Below are 15581 nucleotides of genomic sequence, written 5' to 3' on the forward strand. Positions count from 1 at the left end.
GCCCGCACAGAGAGCCGCGTGGCACGCCGGGAAATGAAGTCCACAAAAGCCTCAGAGTAGACCGCGGGAATGATGGGCGGGAATGACGGGTCACGCTGTACGACGGGAAATGGAGTCCAGGGTAATCTGTCAGCCGACTGTACGACGGGGAGCCCTGAAGCACTTTGGGAAGCAGAGAGCCTGATGCACGCTGGGAAACGGAGTCCACTCACTCAGTCTATTAGCTGTGTATGCCTCCCAGAGCTCGGTGCGCTCTGGGAAATTGAGTCGGCCCGCGTGAACCTGCGGGTCTCGGGCCGTGAGGCAAGCCGGGAAATGGAGTCGTCGCCACGCCCTCACCGCATTGCAGGTGTAAAGCGATTTTTAAAGCACGCCGGGAAATGGAGTCTCAGGTGGTTTTTAAGCCCCAAGTGGATACTGCAGTTCCGGAGATGGGCGAGGAAATGGAGTAGGTTTACGCGCTCCTCTTTCCAGGTACGCTGGACCGCAGTCCCTGCCGGGAAGTGTAGTCAGCACCAAGGCCTCAGTGCAGTTGCCACAGCGAGCCCTGGTGTGTTCTGGGAAATGGAGTTCGACGTATCCTCCCCATTGACTGAGGGGGCGGGATCGCCCATGAGCTCCAAGCATGCTGGGGAATAGTCCAGACCTGACCCTTTGTGAGGCCAGTCTGCGGAGGCTTGCCGGGAAGCGAAGTCCAATGGCCACCATCAGGGGTGTGTGAACGAAAGGTTAGAGACTGCGGCAGTTCCCTGGAGAGACTTAAAAGTGTTTCAGCGCCTTCTTCCTCGCCCCCAGGTCCTTCTTTAAGAAAGAGCCGAGGTCGATCAAGGACTGCTGGAAAATGGATCCAAGCACCTTTAAGTTCCAGGTGACCATAGATCAGGAAAGAAAAAATGTCCCCTCTCTAACCGCAACTCTGCAAAGATTCGGGAAACAAAGTTCCCGGCGGTTTCTCAGAACACTAACTAGTCTTCGGATACAGTCTAGCTTTTCCTAGCAATGTGGTTCGCACCAGGAAGCTGAATGGAGCATTAAAAAGACGGAAATATCATTTCTGGGCCTGGCGCTGTGGCTCAGGCTGGGCGCCGGTAGCTCACGCCTGTAATCCCAGCACTTTGGGAGGCCGAGGCTGGCGGATCATCCGAGGTCAGGAGTTCGAGACCAGCCTGGCCAACATAGCGAAACCCCCGTCTCTACTAAAAGTACAAAAATTAGCCGGGTGTGGTGGCGGGCGCCTGTAATACCAGCTACTCAGGAGGCTGAAGCAGGAGAATCGCTTGAACCCGGGAGGCATAGGTTGCAGTGAGCCGAGATCGCGCCACTGCACTCCAGTCTGGGCGACAAGAGTGAGACTCCGTCTCAAAAAAAAAAAAAAAAAAAAAAAAATCCTGTCTTGAACCACCATTCAGTTTTCAGTTTTTGCTTTGTTTTGAGACAGGGTCTCGCTCTGTCGCCCAGGCTGGCGGGCAGTGGCGCAATCATAGGTCACTGCAGCCTCTAATTCCCAGGCTCAAGCAATCCCCCCACCTAAGCCTCCCATGTAGGTGGGACCACAGGCGGGCACCATCACGCCCAGCTAATTTGGTTTGGTTTGGTTTTTGGGGTGGTGGGGGGTAGCGGGGTGGGCTTCGCCATGTTGCCCAGGCTGGTCTCCAATTCCTGGGCTCAAGCGATTCTACCTCAGCCTCCAACGTGCTGGTATTTCAGGCTTGAGCCACGGCACCGGGCCTCCCACTCTTGTGTTTTGCATCCTCCGCTTCCTAAATTACAAGATCCCGGAAAGCCAAAAATAAGGAAGCCAGCTGCAAAGAGTAGCCTCAGGTTTTGTGTACTCAGTGAGTCGTCCTATTTATCGATTAATACCCGAAGGAGAGTAGCCCCCAAAGGGCGCTGGGAAACAGAGTTCCTGTGTCTGTATGTGTCTCTTCCTCCCCCGGAAATACTTAGAAGTAGAATGAAAGCGTTCTCAGCCCCTCCCGCATCCTGGAATGGTGGGAAATGGAGTCTCTGGACTTCACGTTAATCCGAGCTTGTGCTTATACTAACTGTCCTGTCCTTTCTGAAACCAGAAGAAAGTCCTGTCCACTCAGTTTGTTCCTGACTGCAATTCCCCGCGGACACAACTGCGGGGGTCGGTAGCGCCAAAGCCTGTTGAGACTACATTACCCAGAAGGCAAAGTGCGGAACACTTCCGCTCCCTTCACAAAGCAGGTGGCCGCACCACGCGCGGCTAGGCGCGGGCGTTTCTGGGAGTTGCAGTTTCCCAGCCAAATGGTACCTGCTGCCCTCTGATGGCAGCTCTGAGTCAAAAAGTAAAAATTTCAGTCAAGCCCCTTGGCCTAGGGATTCCAACACGGGACCAAGACGGCTCAAAAGGGCGGCGACATGGGGCAGGATAGCGAGGGTTATTTAACCGCCAGAACCCGTGGGGCATGCGCCGCTGCGTGTGGGCAACCGCCACGAGGGGATTGGGGTCCGTGGGAGTTTGAAGGTGACGGTCTGCAATCTATCAGGATGTTTGTAGAGGATGAGAATGTTCATAGAGGGATGCTAGGAAGGGTTGTAAACGTCTGAGAGAGGCCTATGGGTGTCTAGAAGGGCTAAGAGGAGTCCGTGGAGTGGTGAAGGGGTCTTTGATGAGCTTAGTTGACAGGATAATTACTGGAGACCAGTGGAGAAGCCTGAGGGGACTTAGGCTGTCTGCTAAAAGTTCTATGGGTGGGTGGACGCGATGGCTTACACTTGCAATCCCAGCACTTTGTGAGGTCAAGGCCGTGGATCACTTGAGGTCAGTCAGAAGTTCGAGACCCGCCTGGCCAACATGGAGGAAACCCCATCTCTACTAAAAACACACAAAAAAATTAGCAGGGCGTGGTGGCCCACGCCTGTAATCCCAGCTACTGGGGAAGCTGAGGCACAAGAATCTCTTGAACCTGGGAGGCTGAGGTTGCAGTGGGCTGAGATTGCACCACTGCACTCCACCCTGGGCAACAGAGTGAGACTCTGTTTTGAAAAAAAGAAAAAAAAAAAAGGTCTATGGGAGACAGAAATTACTGGTGACCAAGGGGATCTCTGAGCGACCTGAAGGGGTGAGGGATGGTTGAGAAGCATTGGGAAGGGGCTTTGAGAGTCTGTGGAGGTACTGGGGCTACAGGTACAAAGCAGGGAGGTCTCTGATGAGATTAATTAATATGTGAAGTGCCTTGAGAGCATCTGTAAAGGGCTTTCTACTTGGAAGCAAGGATCTCAGAGGATATGGATGGGACCAAGGGTGTCTTCTTGCAGGAACATTTCAAGCCAGCTAGCTAATAGATTTAGGTGGGCGATTAAAGGTTAGAGTAGCCGCTGGAGTTTTCAAGGCCAAATGCCACCTGTGACATCCTACACAGCCAGAATCTGGGGCAACTTGTCTGGTAGGGCTGTGGTCTGACCTGGACAGCAGTTAGGGAGCTGAGCTGAGCACTTATGATTCCATATTAGATCTGGTTAGAGGTGCTTTGAAGGCACTGGGTTCAGGGGCTGAGGCCAGTAGTTAGGGTCCTCTCCTCCCGAGTGACAACATCCCCTTCTCCATCACCCCACCACCACCACCACCAACTCAGCTGCAACTATGTTGCCAGGAGACATGTCTCATCCCAGCTTCCAGAAATAGCCCAGTGGCCCCCACCCCAGGGAATGACTTACATCACCCAGGAGAGGGAGCAGTTTCCCGCAGGCCGCCTCGGGAGCCTCGGTTTCCTGCCAGTATCCTAGCCCTGGATCCTCTCTTCCCTGCCAACCGACATCATCTGGGACCACCCACCCTGGCTGGCATGAAATGAGATGCGAGTGGGTAGCAGTTGCCAGTCAACGTTTCTTCCCCCTCAGGGTTACACAGGGTGGAGTTTCATGGCGAAGCCAGTCCAACAAGCCCTCAATTGCCACTCCATCTCTTAGCAGCTGTGTGGCCTTGGGGAAACCCCTTCCCCTTTCTGGGCCTCAGGCACCTCACCTGCATGGAGGAGACAGAACTTGTCTCTAAAGGCACTTCCAGCCTGGATTATTCCTCCTAATTCTTTCATCCCTGATTCAAGCTCTCCAATCTCAGCTTCTAGCTTTATGAGCTCATCTCAAATCCTCTGATCCTGAAAGCCTGATCTGGATCCAACTATCTTGGTGTTAGGAAGGAAAAGTCAGGAGTTGTTGAAGGAACGTGGGCTTTGAAGTCCTGGCTCAGCCACAGGGCCCTGGGCAAGTCACTTAGCAGCACTGGTTGCCCCTACCTTACTGGATACTGAAAGAGCTACAACACTGCAGCTCTTAAGTATTGGACACACAGTAGGTCAACAGCATCGATGACTAGTGAGCCAGTCCCTTGGCTATGTGCTGGCTGGGGGTGTTCCCATACCTGGACCTGAAGATCACCAAGTTACCTTGCAAGGTCTACATTTCAAGAGACACCACAGGCTGTTCTCCAAAGGACTCCCAGCTGAACTCAGAGCAACAAGAGAGGGGTGTGGGCAGGGTGCGAGGGGCAGTGCAAAAGGGAGCTCCTGGTCTTCACTGGGGACCTGGGGTGTGGGAAGAATTCCTAGCCACAAGTGGGAAGGCATCCAGGCAATCAGGAGAGCAAGGGCAGTGGGGTTGTGGTGAAAAACAGTGGGAAGAGCTTTCAAGGACAAGGTCCCCATGGAACAGAGGAGCAGTCTGATGAAGCCGGCGCATGCCTGAGACCACTATCATCAAGCTCTGGGGCTCATGTGCCTCTGAGGTCAGGAGACGGTTTCCCAGGCCTGGATTTGGCCCATTCTGATTAGGGTTAGGCCCTCTATACTGATCTGGCCACAGACCCACTAGCAGCCAGGGTGGGGCCCCTCCTTCAGAATCAAGCAAAAGCTGTGGCCCTCAGGGGGCTGCACCGAGCACCTAGGACATTGATCACTGCATCCAAAGGTCCAAAGTTTTATTGTTTTGAATACATTCTCCAGCGGCCCCTCTACTCCCCCCACCCTCAGTCCCCAATACAGAATAAGGCTTGACCACAGCCCCCCACCCCACCCCAGAGGCCCCAGCTGGGAGGCAGAGGGGGCTTCCAGTTTGGTTTCAGGGCACCCCCTTCCCATCCCCCCACCCGCCTGCCCATGGGCCAGTCCTAGGAGCAGCTGGGGATGAAGGGGTTGGACCGGTGCTGGGGTGGGGAGTGGGAGAGGGATAGCAGGCACTTGTAGAGATTTGTGGCCCATGGGCGGCACCCCTCACCCTCCTCCGCCCCCCACCCCCTAACACATGGAATTTTTGGTTCATTATAAAATTGTCCCTCCCTCCCCTGCTGTGACCTTGTGGGGTATGAGAAACCTAGGCACTCATGGCCCCCTGGAGGGGCAGGGCAGGCAGGGCTGGGGCTGAGGAGGGCTGGGAGTGGGGCAGAGCGGGTGGGTCAGAGGGGTACAAGAGGCAGAGAACAGGGAGGGAGACAAGGCTTTACTTCCTAAGCGATTGTAATAGAAAAGTTCCTGGGTGTTAAGGCCAAAGCCTCAATTCAAATATAAATTCCCCAGAATGGAGGTGACCCCCTTAACTTCCCCCTCCCTCCCCCTATCACCACTTTGCCCAGAGCTTAGAAACCCACAGAGACAGGGAACAGCCCCTAGCCCTGGGCACCCACCCACCCCCACCATTTAAAAAAAAGAAATTAAAGTTTTATACAAAATGTGGGGAGGGAAAAGGGAGGAGGCAGGGAAGAGACAAGAGAGCTGCCCTCACCTCCAGGGCATAGGGGGCTTAAGGCAGCAAAAGAAGCATGGGGGGTGTGGGGCACACAGGTCCCCTGCCCACAGCCCTCAGGAGTCTCGGTGCTCCAGGGATAGCTGGGCCGTGGCATGCTGGAGGTCAGAGCTCACCCGCCTTGGGGTGAGGGGCCCCCCAGCCTCCCCAGGCCCCTCCCCACGCACCTTCTTGTCCTCACCCTCATCCTCAAAGCCCCCAGCGGGGCCCCCACCCCCTTCGAGGCGACAGTCTTCACTCCAGCGCCGCTTAAAGCGTAGCTTGAGGGGCATGCACTGGGATGCCCCGGGTGCCTCGCCGGGCTCAGACTTAGGGGGTGCAGGTGGGGCACGGGGCGTCTTGAACACCTCCCCGTCTTCCTCATCCTCATCACTGATATCAGTCACCTCTACCTCCTCCGACTCGCCTTCCGAGATGGGCTCCACCTTGATCTGTGGTGGCGGGGGCGGTGGGGCTAGTGCCCCTGCCCCCTCAGCCAGCCCGCCTGCACCGCCACCGCTCTTGTCAGCACCGGCTACGGCCTTCTCCCCAGCTGCCCGCTGCCGGCGTCCGAGTGGGGGCGGCTGGAGCTTAAACTTGAATGGGGAGGAAGAAGAAGAAGAGGATGACGAGGCCGAGGAGGGGACCGGTGGGGTCTCGGGTGCCATGGGCGGCAGCGGGCACTTGTCAGGGCGCTGGGGCTGGGGCACCACCAGCCCAGGGTAGTGCAGGAAGGCGCGGGGGCTGAGGTGGTAGTTGTAGACGCTTTGGGTGTGGGCCTGCAGGTACCGTTTCATGTCCTCAGGGCTGAAGGAGAAGTGGGAGCCTCCCCCTGAGCCGCTGGGCCCCCCGCCACCACTGGGGTACATCGGGCTCAGCGTGGGCGAGGGAGTGTAGGCCAGGTGGGTGGGCGTCATGGGCAGAGCCGGGGAGAGCTGAGGGGGCAGCAGGGATCCAGGACCGGCCAGAGGCGACACAGGGAAGGGGCTGAGGGGTTCAGGGCCACCCCGAGGCCGGGGATAGACTCGGAAGACACCAGGGTCATGGGGCAGGCGGGCCAGCGGGGGCCCTCGGAAGGCACCCAGATCCGGAGGGCCAGGTGGTCGGGCCCGGGGATCCTCTCCCAGCGGTTCCTCCAGCTCTGACGTGCCATCACTACAGTCACTGACTGAGCCTCGGCCCAGGCGGCGGGCCACCACAGCCGAGAAGAGGGAAGATGAAGATGAAGAGCAGGCTGGTGGTGAGCGGGGGTCCTCGGTGGGGGACAGCACCTCGGAGGGCGTTGAGGGAGGGAAGCGGAAGTGGCTACCACCCGACGGCACTGGCGGGGCACTCTGGGGCACTGCACCCCCTGGCAGAAGAGAGACAGTGTCAAGGCCCCTGGCCTAGCCTGAAGGGGCATGTAGACCCTCTCCACACCAACCATCCCTGGTACTCACCAGCCAACCCCACATCAATGAAAGGGTAATTGACCAGCACCAGTTTGTTGAAATTGAACTTGTAGGTGAACCGTTTCCCCTTGGTCTTGTGTAGAATGCGCTTGTTATAGTAATAGCTGTGGGTACAGAAATGCCATTGGGAAGGTCAGGTACGTGGGACCCAGGTCTAGACTCCACACCTTAACACGCACTTAAGTGTGGTTCCCAAAGGCCAACTGAGGAACGTAGGCCACAAAAGACAAATCAAGTGCCCAGAGGGTGGGTACCAGTTCTCTCCTCACATCTAAGGCAGGACTAGAGGATCCACTGGTGACTGTAATCTCTCCTCAGGATACGTCTGTGTTACCAAGGGGCTCAGGGAAGGGCTGGGAGTGGCCCAAGGTCACACAGCTAGGATTTGGCAAAGCCAGGGGTCAGACCCAATGCTTGTTCCCACAGGCAAGGGGCTGTGCAACCCCGGGGGGGCACTCCACATGTGCTCAGGGGTCCCCAGCCCGTCCTCACCGCAGGGCCCGGCTCAGCTTGTCGTAATTCATCTGGGGCTTGCACTTGCGGACGCCCCACAGCCGGGCCACCTCATCAGGGTCTTTGATGACGAATTCCCCGTAGTCCCCCTGCCAGGCAATGACGCCCTGGTACTCCTCCTTCCGCAGCAGCTCCAGGATAAAGTGCCACAGCTGGATCTGCCTTGAGCCAGGGGACGACTCTGGCTTGTAGGCCCAATCCGGGAAGGCAAACCCTGGGGACGGGAGGCAGGGAGTGGCCTGGGGTCAGGCTGCCAAGTCCAGGGCTCTGGGTCCCATCCCAGGGTCCACCTCTGCCCTGCCTTCAACATGGGGAAATCTGTCTCACCTCAGCCAAGTCAAGATCTGATTTAAGAGAAGACAGTGTGTGTCTGTCTGTCTGCATGTGAGGGGCTAGACAGGAGCTGGGGGGGAGGGGAAGCTGGAGCCCGCTCCGGCGACACCGGGAGAAACAGGAAACCGTCGGCGGTGGGTCCCGGGGCCAGTGCCAGGGGGCCAGGCACCAAGCCAGGCTGGCGGGCAGGGCTGCCAGTGGGGGAGGGGCAGGAAGGGGCACACATGGCCAGCCGGGTTGGGGTACAGCCCCCCAGCTTACCCCCACTCCCATTCAGAGCCAGTTGCACCACCCCAGCTCCTCGGATGTCCTCCTTAGAAACATGCACTGTCTCCTCCGAAGACCCAACAGAGCCCTTACTCCCAACCCCAAGACCTGAGAGGAAGATTTTTTTTTTTTTTCTTAAAAGGACCAGGAGGGGTGGGGTGACTGGTTGCCGATGAGGTCAGCGCTTGCACACACAGAGGCTTCTGTCTTCCCTGGAGAGTGAAACCCAGACTGTCTGAGAGGCACCCCCCAAGCCCTGGACCCTCTGAGCTACACTGCCCTCCCCAGACCCAGGCATCCAGGCCCCACCTGGCTGGAGGGCCCAGCCCAGGCCTGGAGCTTGAGCAGGCACCCTGGAGCTGTCACCCTCTTCCCACTTCTGCCTTCTCATCTTCAGCTCCTTCCCTGCCCACCTGCCTGCCCACCCCCAGCATTAACCTTGGGTAGAGGTTGGCGGTGGGCTGGCTGGTCTCTGGAGGGGGTGGGCAGCCTGGGGTGGGGGGTGGGGGGGCTGCGGTTGTTGTCATTTCCCAAACCCCCGGGTAATCAGGGGCCATCAATAATTCAGCACCAGGCAGCCGGTAATGGAGGGGTGGGAGGAGGGAAAGGGGAGGAAGGGAAGGAGTGGGGAGGCAGGGCAGGGTCCCTGGTGCCACTAGAGAGAGAAGGCCAAGGTGGCCGGCTAAAGATGGGCGGCTCCCAAATCCAGTCAGGCTGCAGGGGTCAATCCGCCTCCCTTGGCCCCAGCTCAAGCAGGTACCAACAAGGCCTCCGGGCAACACATCCACCCTCAAAGACTCCACCCAAGTCTGGAATCCAACAGGGGATCCTTCCCCTTGGGAATCCGGGGAATCAGTAGTTCCTGCTCCCACAGGGACCACCCCCTCCAAATCCAGAGCTCACTGTAGGCCCCCAACTCCTGCCCAGACTGGGCTGCAGTACCACATAGCCCCCGGAGTCCCTGCCCCATTCAGATATATCCCAGCCTTCCACCAGCCCCTCAGGGTGCCAGGGATATGACCTCTGGCTGTTCACAGACCAGCACCAACAGCCCCTGTTCCATTTAAAAGTGACAGCCTTTGACAACCCCTTCCAGAGACCCCAGAGCCCCATCGCTCTCTTGGGAATCTAGGTGTTCACCCCATTATCCTCACCCTTCTAGAGAATCCAGATCACAAGGTCTCCTGCAAGGCCCAGGGTCCTTTGGAACCCAGGTGACCCAGCCACCAGCTTCATGGACCCTCACATCCCCTCCAAAAAGCTCCCAGCCCCTCTCAGGGAACCAAGCTCCATGTTACTTCCACCTCAGCCCCAATCTGGCTCTAGACCTAGAAGGGGGGCCGAAGCCCCTGAGACATCAATCTGGGGGTGGGGGATGTACTGACTTCCACCCTCCCTCCAAAATTAAAGCCACCCTTCCCAGCCCACCCGCCCCAGCCTCCGTGTCCCGGTAACCAGGCAACGTGTGTGCAGCGACAGTCCTGGGAGCGGGGGAGCAGGAGGCTAAAAATAAACTTTGCAGAAGAGAGGGAGTGAGAGAGACTACATGCAACACAAAGGGAACTCGGAAAGGAGGTGGGGGGGCTCTGGAAAGGCCTCAAGCCGCATTCTGGGAGCTGTCCCAGGCCCCCTTGTTAAACCCCTTCCCTGAGCAACCCCTCCTCCAGGGCCTGGACCCTGGCTCCCACTTCTGGCAGGGACCCTTCCCCACTCCCAGGCCCACCACAACGGCGGCTTTCCTCATCAGACACAGCATACATGAAGGCCTGTTCCCGGCTTTGGGGGGGAGAATGAAGAGGGGGTGACGTCAGGGTGTCTCAATGGGGCTCTGTTCCCCAGGCCTTGGAGCCAGGAGCCAGGCACGGGCAAGGGGAGCATGTATGAGTGTGCTGTGTATGCGTCCACGTGCTTAAAACAGGGAAACACCAGACCTGCACGGAAGAAGCTTGGGGGTGCGGGACCTCGGGAACATGGGGGCCAGTGAGGCAGGGAGAGAGCAGGCACATGGAGAGAGGGGTTCAGGAGACTGCGAGACAGAGTGCAGAAGTGGCAGCAGTCAGACAGCAAGGGCTGGGATGGCGAGGTCCCAGAAGCACACCTGGGTCCCACAGAGGCGGGGTAGGGATTCTCCCAGACAGACTATGCAAGCCTGGGGGGACAAAACTCCTGGGCACCCCCCAACCTCACGTTGACGGCCCAAACTTTTTTTAAGGGACTGTGAGGGTCGGAAGGGAGGAGTGGTGGCAGAGGAAGAACACGCAGGCCTCCTGGGGGGCCCCACCACCTCCCCCACTCCAGGCGGCCCTCTATGGCGCCAGAGCCGGGAAGAAAACAGGAAGTGGGAAACAGCCACGGCAGAGAGAGGGACCGGGATGGAGGACTGGATGGAGGGGTGCGGAGCGGCAGGCCAGGAGGCAGACGGGAAAGATGCACCGATCGGAGGCCATTCCAGGCCTCCTTCCCCTCCCCTCCCCCAGCCGGAAAACCCACACACTGTCCCGCCCCCCGACAGGGTTGGGGAAGCGACCCGCGGATCCTATCAGGCCAAGGCCGGTAGCAGGGAGAGAAGATGAAGCGAGGTTGTCTGGGTGCCTCGGCCTCCTCCTTGGGCGAGGGTAGGCTCCTGCTGCCCCCAGGGCCCAGCCACCCGGGAGCGAGTGAAAGCCGGGGGAGTGTGTAGGACGCACGTGACTGACCCTACCGCACTCCGCACCCCGGCCCCACCCCCAGGGCCCCTCCTCGGTCCGGGTCCCAATCCCCTGGCGCCGGATCCCAGCTCGGAGCCCTTTAAGATTAAGCCGCCCCCACCCGCCGAGCAGGGGGATGGGGATGGGAATGGGGTGGGAATGGGGTGGGGATGGGGTGGGGTGGGTGGGCCGGTCGGGGCACACACCCGCACACACGAGCTCGAGCCGCCGCCGCCGCCGCCGCCGGGGGAAGGAAACAAGTTTGAACAGCGGCGCCCGGCCCCCTTCCCCCTCCCCCGTCCCCGCCCCGGGCCGGATTCCGACGGGGTAGACGGGCAGGGGGCGGCTGGGACCCCTCCCCCTGCGCGCTCGGGCGCAAAGTCCAGCCCGCGCGAGCCCGGGGGCGGCGGGGGAGGGGAGGGGGAAAAGTCCGAGTGGGAGGGGGGGTTAATCCCGCTGCCCCCCGCCCGCCGACCGAGGGGGAGGGGAACCTTGGCCCCTTAAGGAGGAGCAAGTTGGCGGGGAAGAGAGGGGCGGAGGGAAGAGACGGCCCGCTGAAAGAGAAGAGGTGGATCCGGGAGGGGGGGCGAGGGGGGAGCCTCTGCGTCTCCCCCCACCTTCCCCACCCTCCTCAACCCCGGGCCCGCGGTGGCGCGGGAGGAGGGTACCCAGGTCTCCCCGGAGCCACCTTAAAGCCGCGCGTTCTAAGGTCGGAAACAAAAAGTTCCTTTTTCGAACGTTCGGGCTGCGCTTTGGAACTTTGCGACTCGGCGAGGGCGGGGGAGCGAGGAGCCGACAGAGGCGGGCGGGGGAGGGGCGGCGCAGCCAGGACCCCGAGTCCCGGGCTCCCCACTCACGCCCTCCTCCTAGAGGCCATCCCGTATCCCCCGCTAACCTGGTGCAGGGCACGCGCCGCCGTGAAGGTCACCAGCCGGACCGCGCAGCGCAGAACCAGGGATAGCGGGCCCGGTGGACGAGCCCCCCCGCCCCGCACACGTCCCGGCCCCCAGAGTGCAACGTGACAAGAGCGGAGGGGAAGGACCCCGCCACCCCCGTGATCCCGGGAGTGGGGGAGAGCCCGGCCTGCGGGGTCCCGGTAGGGATACAGGACCAAGACCCGCAGCACCCACACCACTCCGCCCGGAGCCAGGAATCGGGGGTCCCAGGCAGCAACCCCGCTCGCGCCACGAGAAGCAACAGGTCTCCAGTGCTTGAGGGGTCCCCCAGAACTGGGGATCACTCGGGCTCCCCCGGACCCCTTCAGCCCCCCCAAAGTTTCTCCGCTCGGTTTCCCGGGGCAACAAGTCTCCCCCACACGTGCTGCCCCCGCCCCCACCTGTGTCCGCCGGGGTCTTCATGCTGGGGGGCCCGGGGCGAAGCGCCCCGACTCCGGGCCGCGGCTCCCGGCGCCCTCGCTGCCCCGTCCCGTCCCGCGCCCGTCGGGCCGCCCTCGCCGCCTCACCCGGCCTCGCCTCTCAGAGCCTCTCCCCTCCCCGCCGCCGCCTCCCGGGTTAATATCGCACTCCGGGGCCGGGACGCCCACGCCCCCCGGCCGGCGACGTCACCGCCGCGTCGCCATGGAGACACTGCGCCCGCCCCCTCCCCGCGCACTCACACACACGCTCGTCGGCGCGCAGCCACTGAGGACCGGCCGGCTCTGGGCTTAAAGGGGCCGCGAGGCGGGGGAGGGAGGAAGGAGGGGGTGGGGGTGGGATGGGGTCCCGCGGGTCATGACCCTAGTCAGAGGCTCCGAGTCTGCAGCTAACTTAAGTCCTCGGCACTCGCTACCTGCTGCCCCTCCTCCTCTCCTGCCCACTGCGGGCTCCAGAGTTTCTTTTGGGAGCCTGTATGGGAAAACGGGGGGCCCTTCCGAGGAAGCGGGGGTCAGAAACTTTTGTGGGGAGGGGGCAGAATCTTCTCTGCAGAGGGGCGGGGTCAGGACCTTAGAAGATGATGAAGACCACAGCATTTCCCAGCTTGGTTTTACCCAACCCCCCAACCCTGAGCCTGAATGGGGGCAGCTGTCCAGGGGTGGGGTGGAATGGGTGGGATGCATTTCCCAGCATCGGAAATGGGGAGGCGGCTGTGCCCTCCGCTCCTGTGGGGATGGGGTCTTGGCTTTCCTGATAGCCCCAGTCCAGCTGGGGAGGAAGTGACCAGAGAGAATGCATTTGGAAGCCCCCACCACCACCGTCCCCAGGCTGCAGCTGTCCCGGGGATAGGGCTGGCGCCGGAGGTCCCCCCACGTCCACTACTAGGACCGGGGGTTCCGGAGGCGGGGCCAGGATACGAGGGGGCGACCAAAGTCTGAACAAATGTGCTCCCAAGGGGCACTGAGGGTCGCCAGGAGAGAGGAAGACAGGGCTTAAGATCGAAAGCCAGAGCGTAGAGAAGTGTTAAGTCTCCGTTCTCTGCCTCAGCCGGGAGGGAAGGATGAAGCCTGAGGCTCTGGGAAACAGGAAATCACAGCGCAGATCTGATGGAGCCCAGGAGCCGGCAGCAGGGTAGAGGCCAAATAGAAGCAATATTCACAGGCATAGCCTGGAAACAGGGTCTCAAAAAAGACTCTGAGGTTCCGAAGGAGAGGCGTATGGGTGGCGGGCGGGAGTTGGGGGGGCTGGGTGGGGGACGAATCCAGAAGATGGGCGGGGAGACAGAAAAGTCACAGATAGGGAAGGCCTGCGGAGCTCAGGCTCCCGGTACCCAGGGCTTCAATCCCAGCCTCCTCGCTTGCGGGGTACCTAGTCCGCCTTAGACAGGCTCCTCACCAGTGCCTCAAAAAAAAAAAAGTCTCAGGCCTCCTCCTTGGGGAGACCAAGGGCTCCAGGGAAGCTTTCCCCCAAAACCCCCGGGAATTATGTAACCTTGCCTACGGACAGTACAGCTCCCCCACGGATATTGTAACCCTCTGGGAGCGGTGTGGTCCAGCAATAATAATCATCATCATTGTTCGAATAACAGCTCCCGAATTCCGAGTGTTCATGATGTGCCAGGCACCGGGCCAAGCATTGTCAGGGGCATCTTCTCATTTAATCCTCACAAAATCCCAACGAGGGGAATTACTGCTGTTATCCCCATTTACAGATAAAGAAAGTGATGCTCTCTGAGGGAAAATCGGTCCACTAAATCTTACAGCCAGGAAGTATTGGAACTAAGATTCGAACCCAGATCTAACCAATTCCAAACCACCACATTTACCATTTACCATTATGCTTTATTACCTCTTTTACTACCCCCTCCAAAAAAAAATGCAGATTTTCAAAGATATTACATCAGGGCCCGGCGCAGTGGCGCACGCCTGTAAACCTAGCACTTTGGGAGCCGAGGCGGGAGATCACTTCAGGTCAGAAGTTCCAGACCAGCCTGGCCAACATGGTGAAACCCCATCTCTACTAAAAATACAGAAATTTGCCAGGCGTGGTGGCGCGCCTGTAATCCCGGCTACTCAGGAGGCTGAGGCAGGAGAATCGCTTGAACCCAGGAGGATCGCTTGAATCCAGGAGGCGGAGGCTGTAGTGAGCCGAGATCGCTCCGCTGCACTCCACCCTGGGTAACAGCAAAACTCCGTCTAAAAATAAATAAATAAAAAGGCCGGGCGCGGTGGCTCACGCCTGTAATCCCAGCACTTTGGGAGGCCAAGGCAGGTGGATCACCTGAGGTCTGTAGTTCGAGACCAGCCTGACCAACATGGAGAAACCCCGTCTCTACTAAAAATACAAAAAATTAGCCGGGCTTGGTGGTGCATGTCTGTAATCCCAGCTGCTCGGGAGGCTAAGGTAGAATCGCTTGAACCCGGGAGGGGGGTGGTTGCGGTGAGCCGAGATCGCGCCATTGCACTCCAGCCTGGGCAACAAGAGCGAAACTCAGTTTCAAAACAGACAAACAAACAAAAAGATAACACATCAGTAACAAACCCAGTGACCCCTACCCTCCCACCAGCAAGACAGAGATCTGAGTTACACCCAACCTTTTTTTTTTTTTTTTTGAGACGGGGTCTCACTCTGTCCCCCAGGGTGGAGTGCAGTGGCCCCATCTCGGCTCACTGCAAGCTCCGCCTCCCGGGTTCACGCCATTCTCCTGCCTCAGCCTCCTGAGTAGCTGGAACTACAGGCGCCCCCCACCACGCCTGGCTAATCTTTTGTATTTTTAGTAGAGACAGGATTTCACTGTGTTAGCCAGGATGGTCTCAATCTTCTGACCTCGTGATCCGCCTGCCTCAGCCTCCCAAAGTGCTGGGATTACAGGTGTGAGCCACCACACCTGGCCGTTACACCCAACCTTTGCTACTTCTTGTCTCTGACAAGGCAAGTGAACTCAGTTCACCTCTTTTTTTTTTTTTTTTTTTTGAGATGGGGGTCTCACTGTGTTGCCCAGGCTGGATTGCAGTGGCACAATAATGGCTCACTACAGCCTCGACTTCCCTGCCTCAAGCAATTCTCCCACTTCAGCCTCCTGAGTAGCTGGGACTACAGACACATGCCACCATGCCCAGTTACTTTTTTTTTTTTTTTTTTGAGATGGAATTTTGCTCTTGTCACCCAGGCTGTAAGTGCAATGGCACGATCTTGGCTCACTGCAACCTCTGCCT

General features: G+C 59.2%; 3 protein-coding genes across 5 annotated transcripts in view; 2 read left to right on the forward strand and 1 right to left on the reverse strand.

Annotated features, from left to right (window-relative positions):
• Window positions 1-15581, forward strand: part of LOC100976543 (CEA cell adhesion molecule 6) — a 910921-nt gene that overhangs the window by 482766 nt on the left and 412574 nt on the right. The window lies entirely within an intron of this gene.
• Window positions 64-750, forward strand: LOC117977064 (putative uncharacterized protein FLJ42213). The gene has a single exon (XM_034946151.3). It carries the CDS (start codon window positions 70-72, stop codon window positions 637-639), a length of 570 nt encoding a protein of 189 aa, XP_034802042.2. The 5' UTR covers window positions 64-69; the 3' UTR covers window positions 640-750.
• ERF (ETS2 repressor factor) lies at window positions 4928-12486 on the reverse strand. 3 transcript variants are annotated; one of them, XM_003811766.6, is made up of 4 exons: window positions 12330-12486; window positions 7686-7920; window positions 7182-7297; window positions 4928-7093 (listed from the first exon to the last, which is right to left on the reverse strand). In XM_003811766.6, the coding sequence occupies exons 1-4, from the start codon at window positions 12349-12351 to the stop codon at window positions 5820-5822; spliced, it is 1647 nt and encodes a 548-aa protein (XP_003811814.1). In that variant the 5' UTR covers window positions 12352-12486; the 3' UTR covers window positions 4928-5819. The 3 variants fall into 3 exon arrangements, with proteins under 3 accessions (XP_003811814.1, XP_008962415.1, XP_034801994.1); XM_008964167.5 differs by lacking the exon at window positions 12330-12486 and adding an exon at window positions 11200-11363; XM_034946103.4 differs by lacking the exon at window positions 12330-12486 and adding an exon at window positions 9461-9688.

Source organism: Pan paniscus, chromosome 20, assembly GCF_029289425.2.
Source record: "Pan paniscus chromosome 20, NHGRI_mPanPan1-v2.0_pri, whole genome shotgun sequence".
Taxonomy (NCBI): Eukaryota; Metazoa; Chordata; class Mammalia; order Primates; family Hominidae; genus Pan; species Pan paniscus.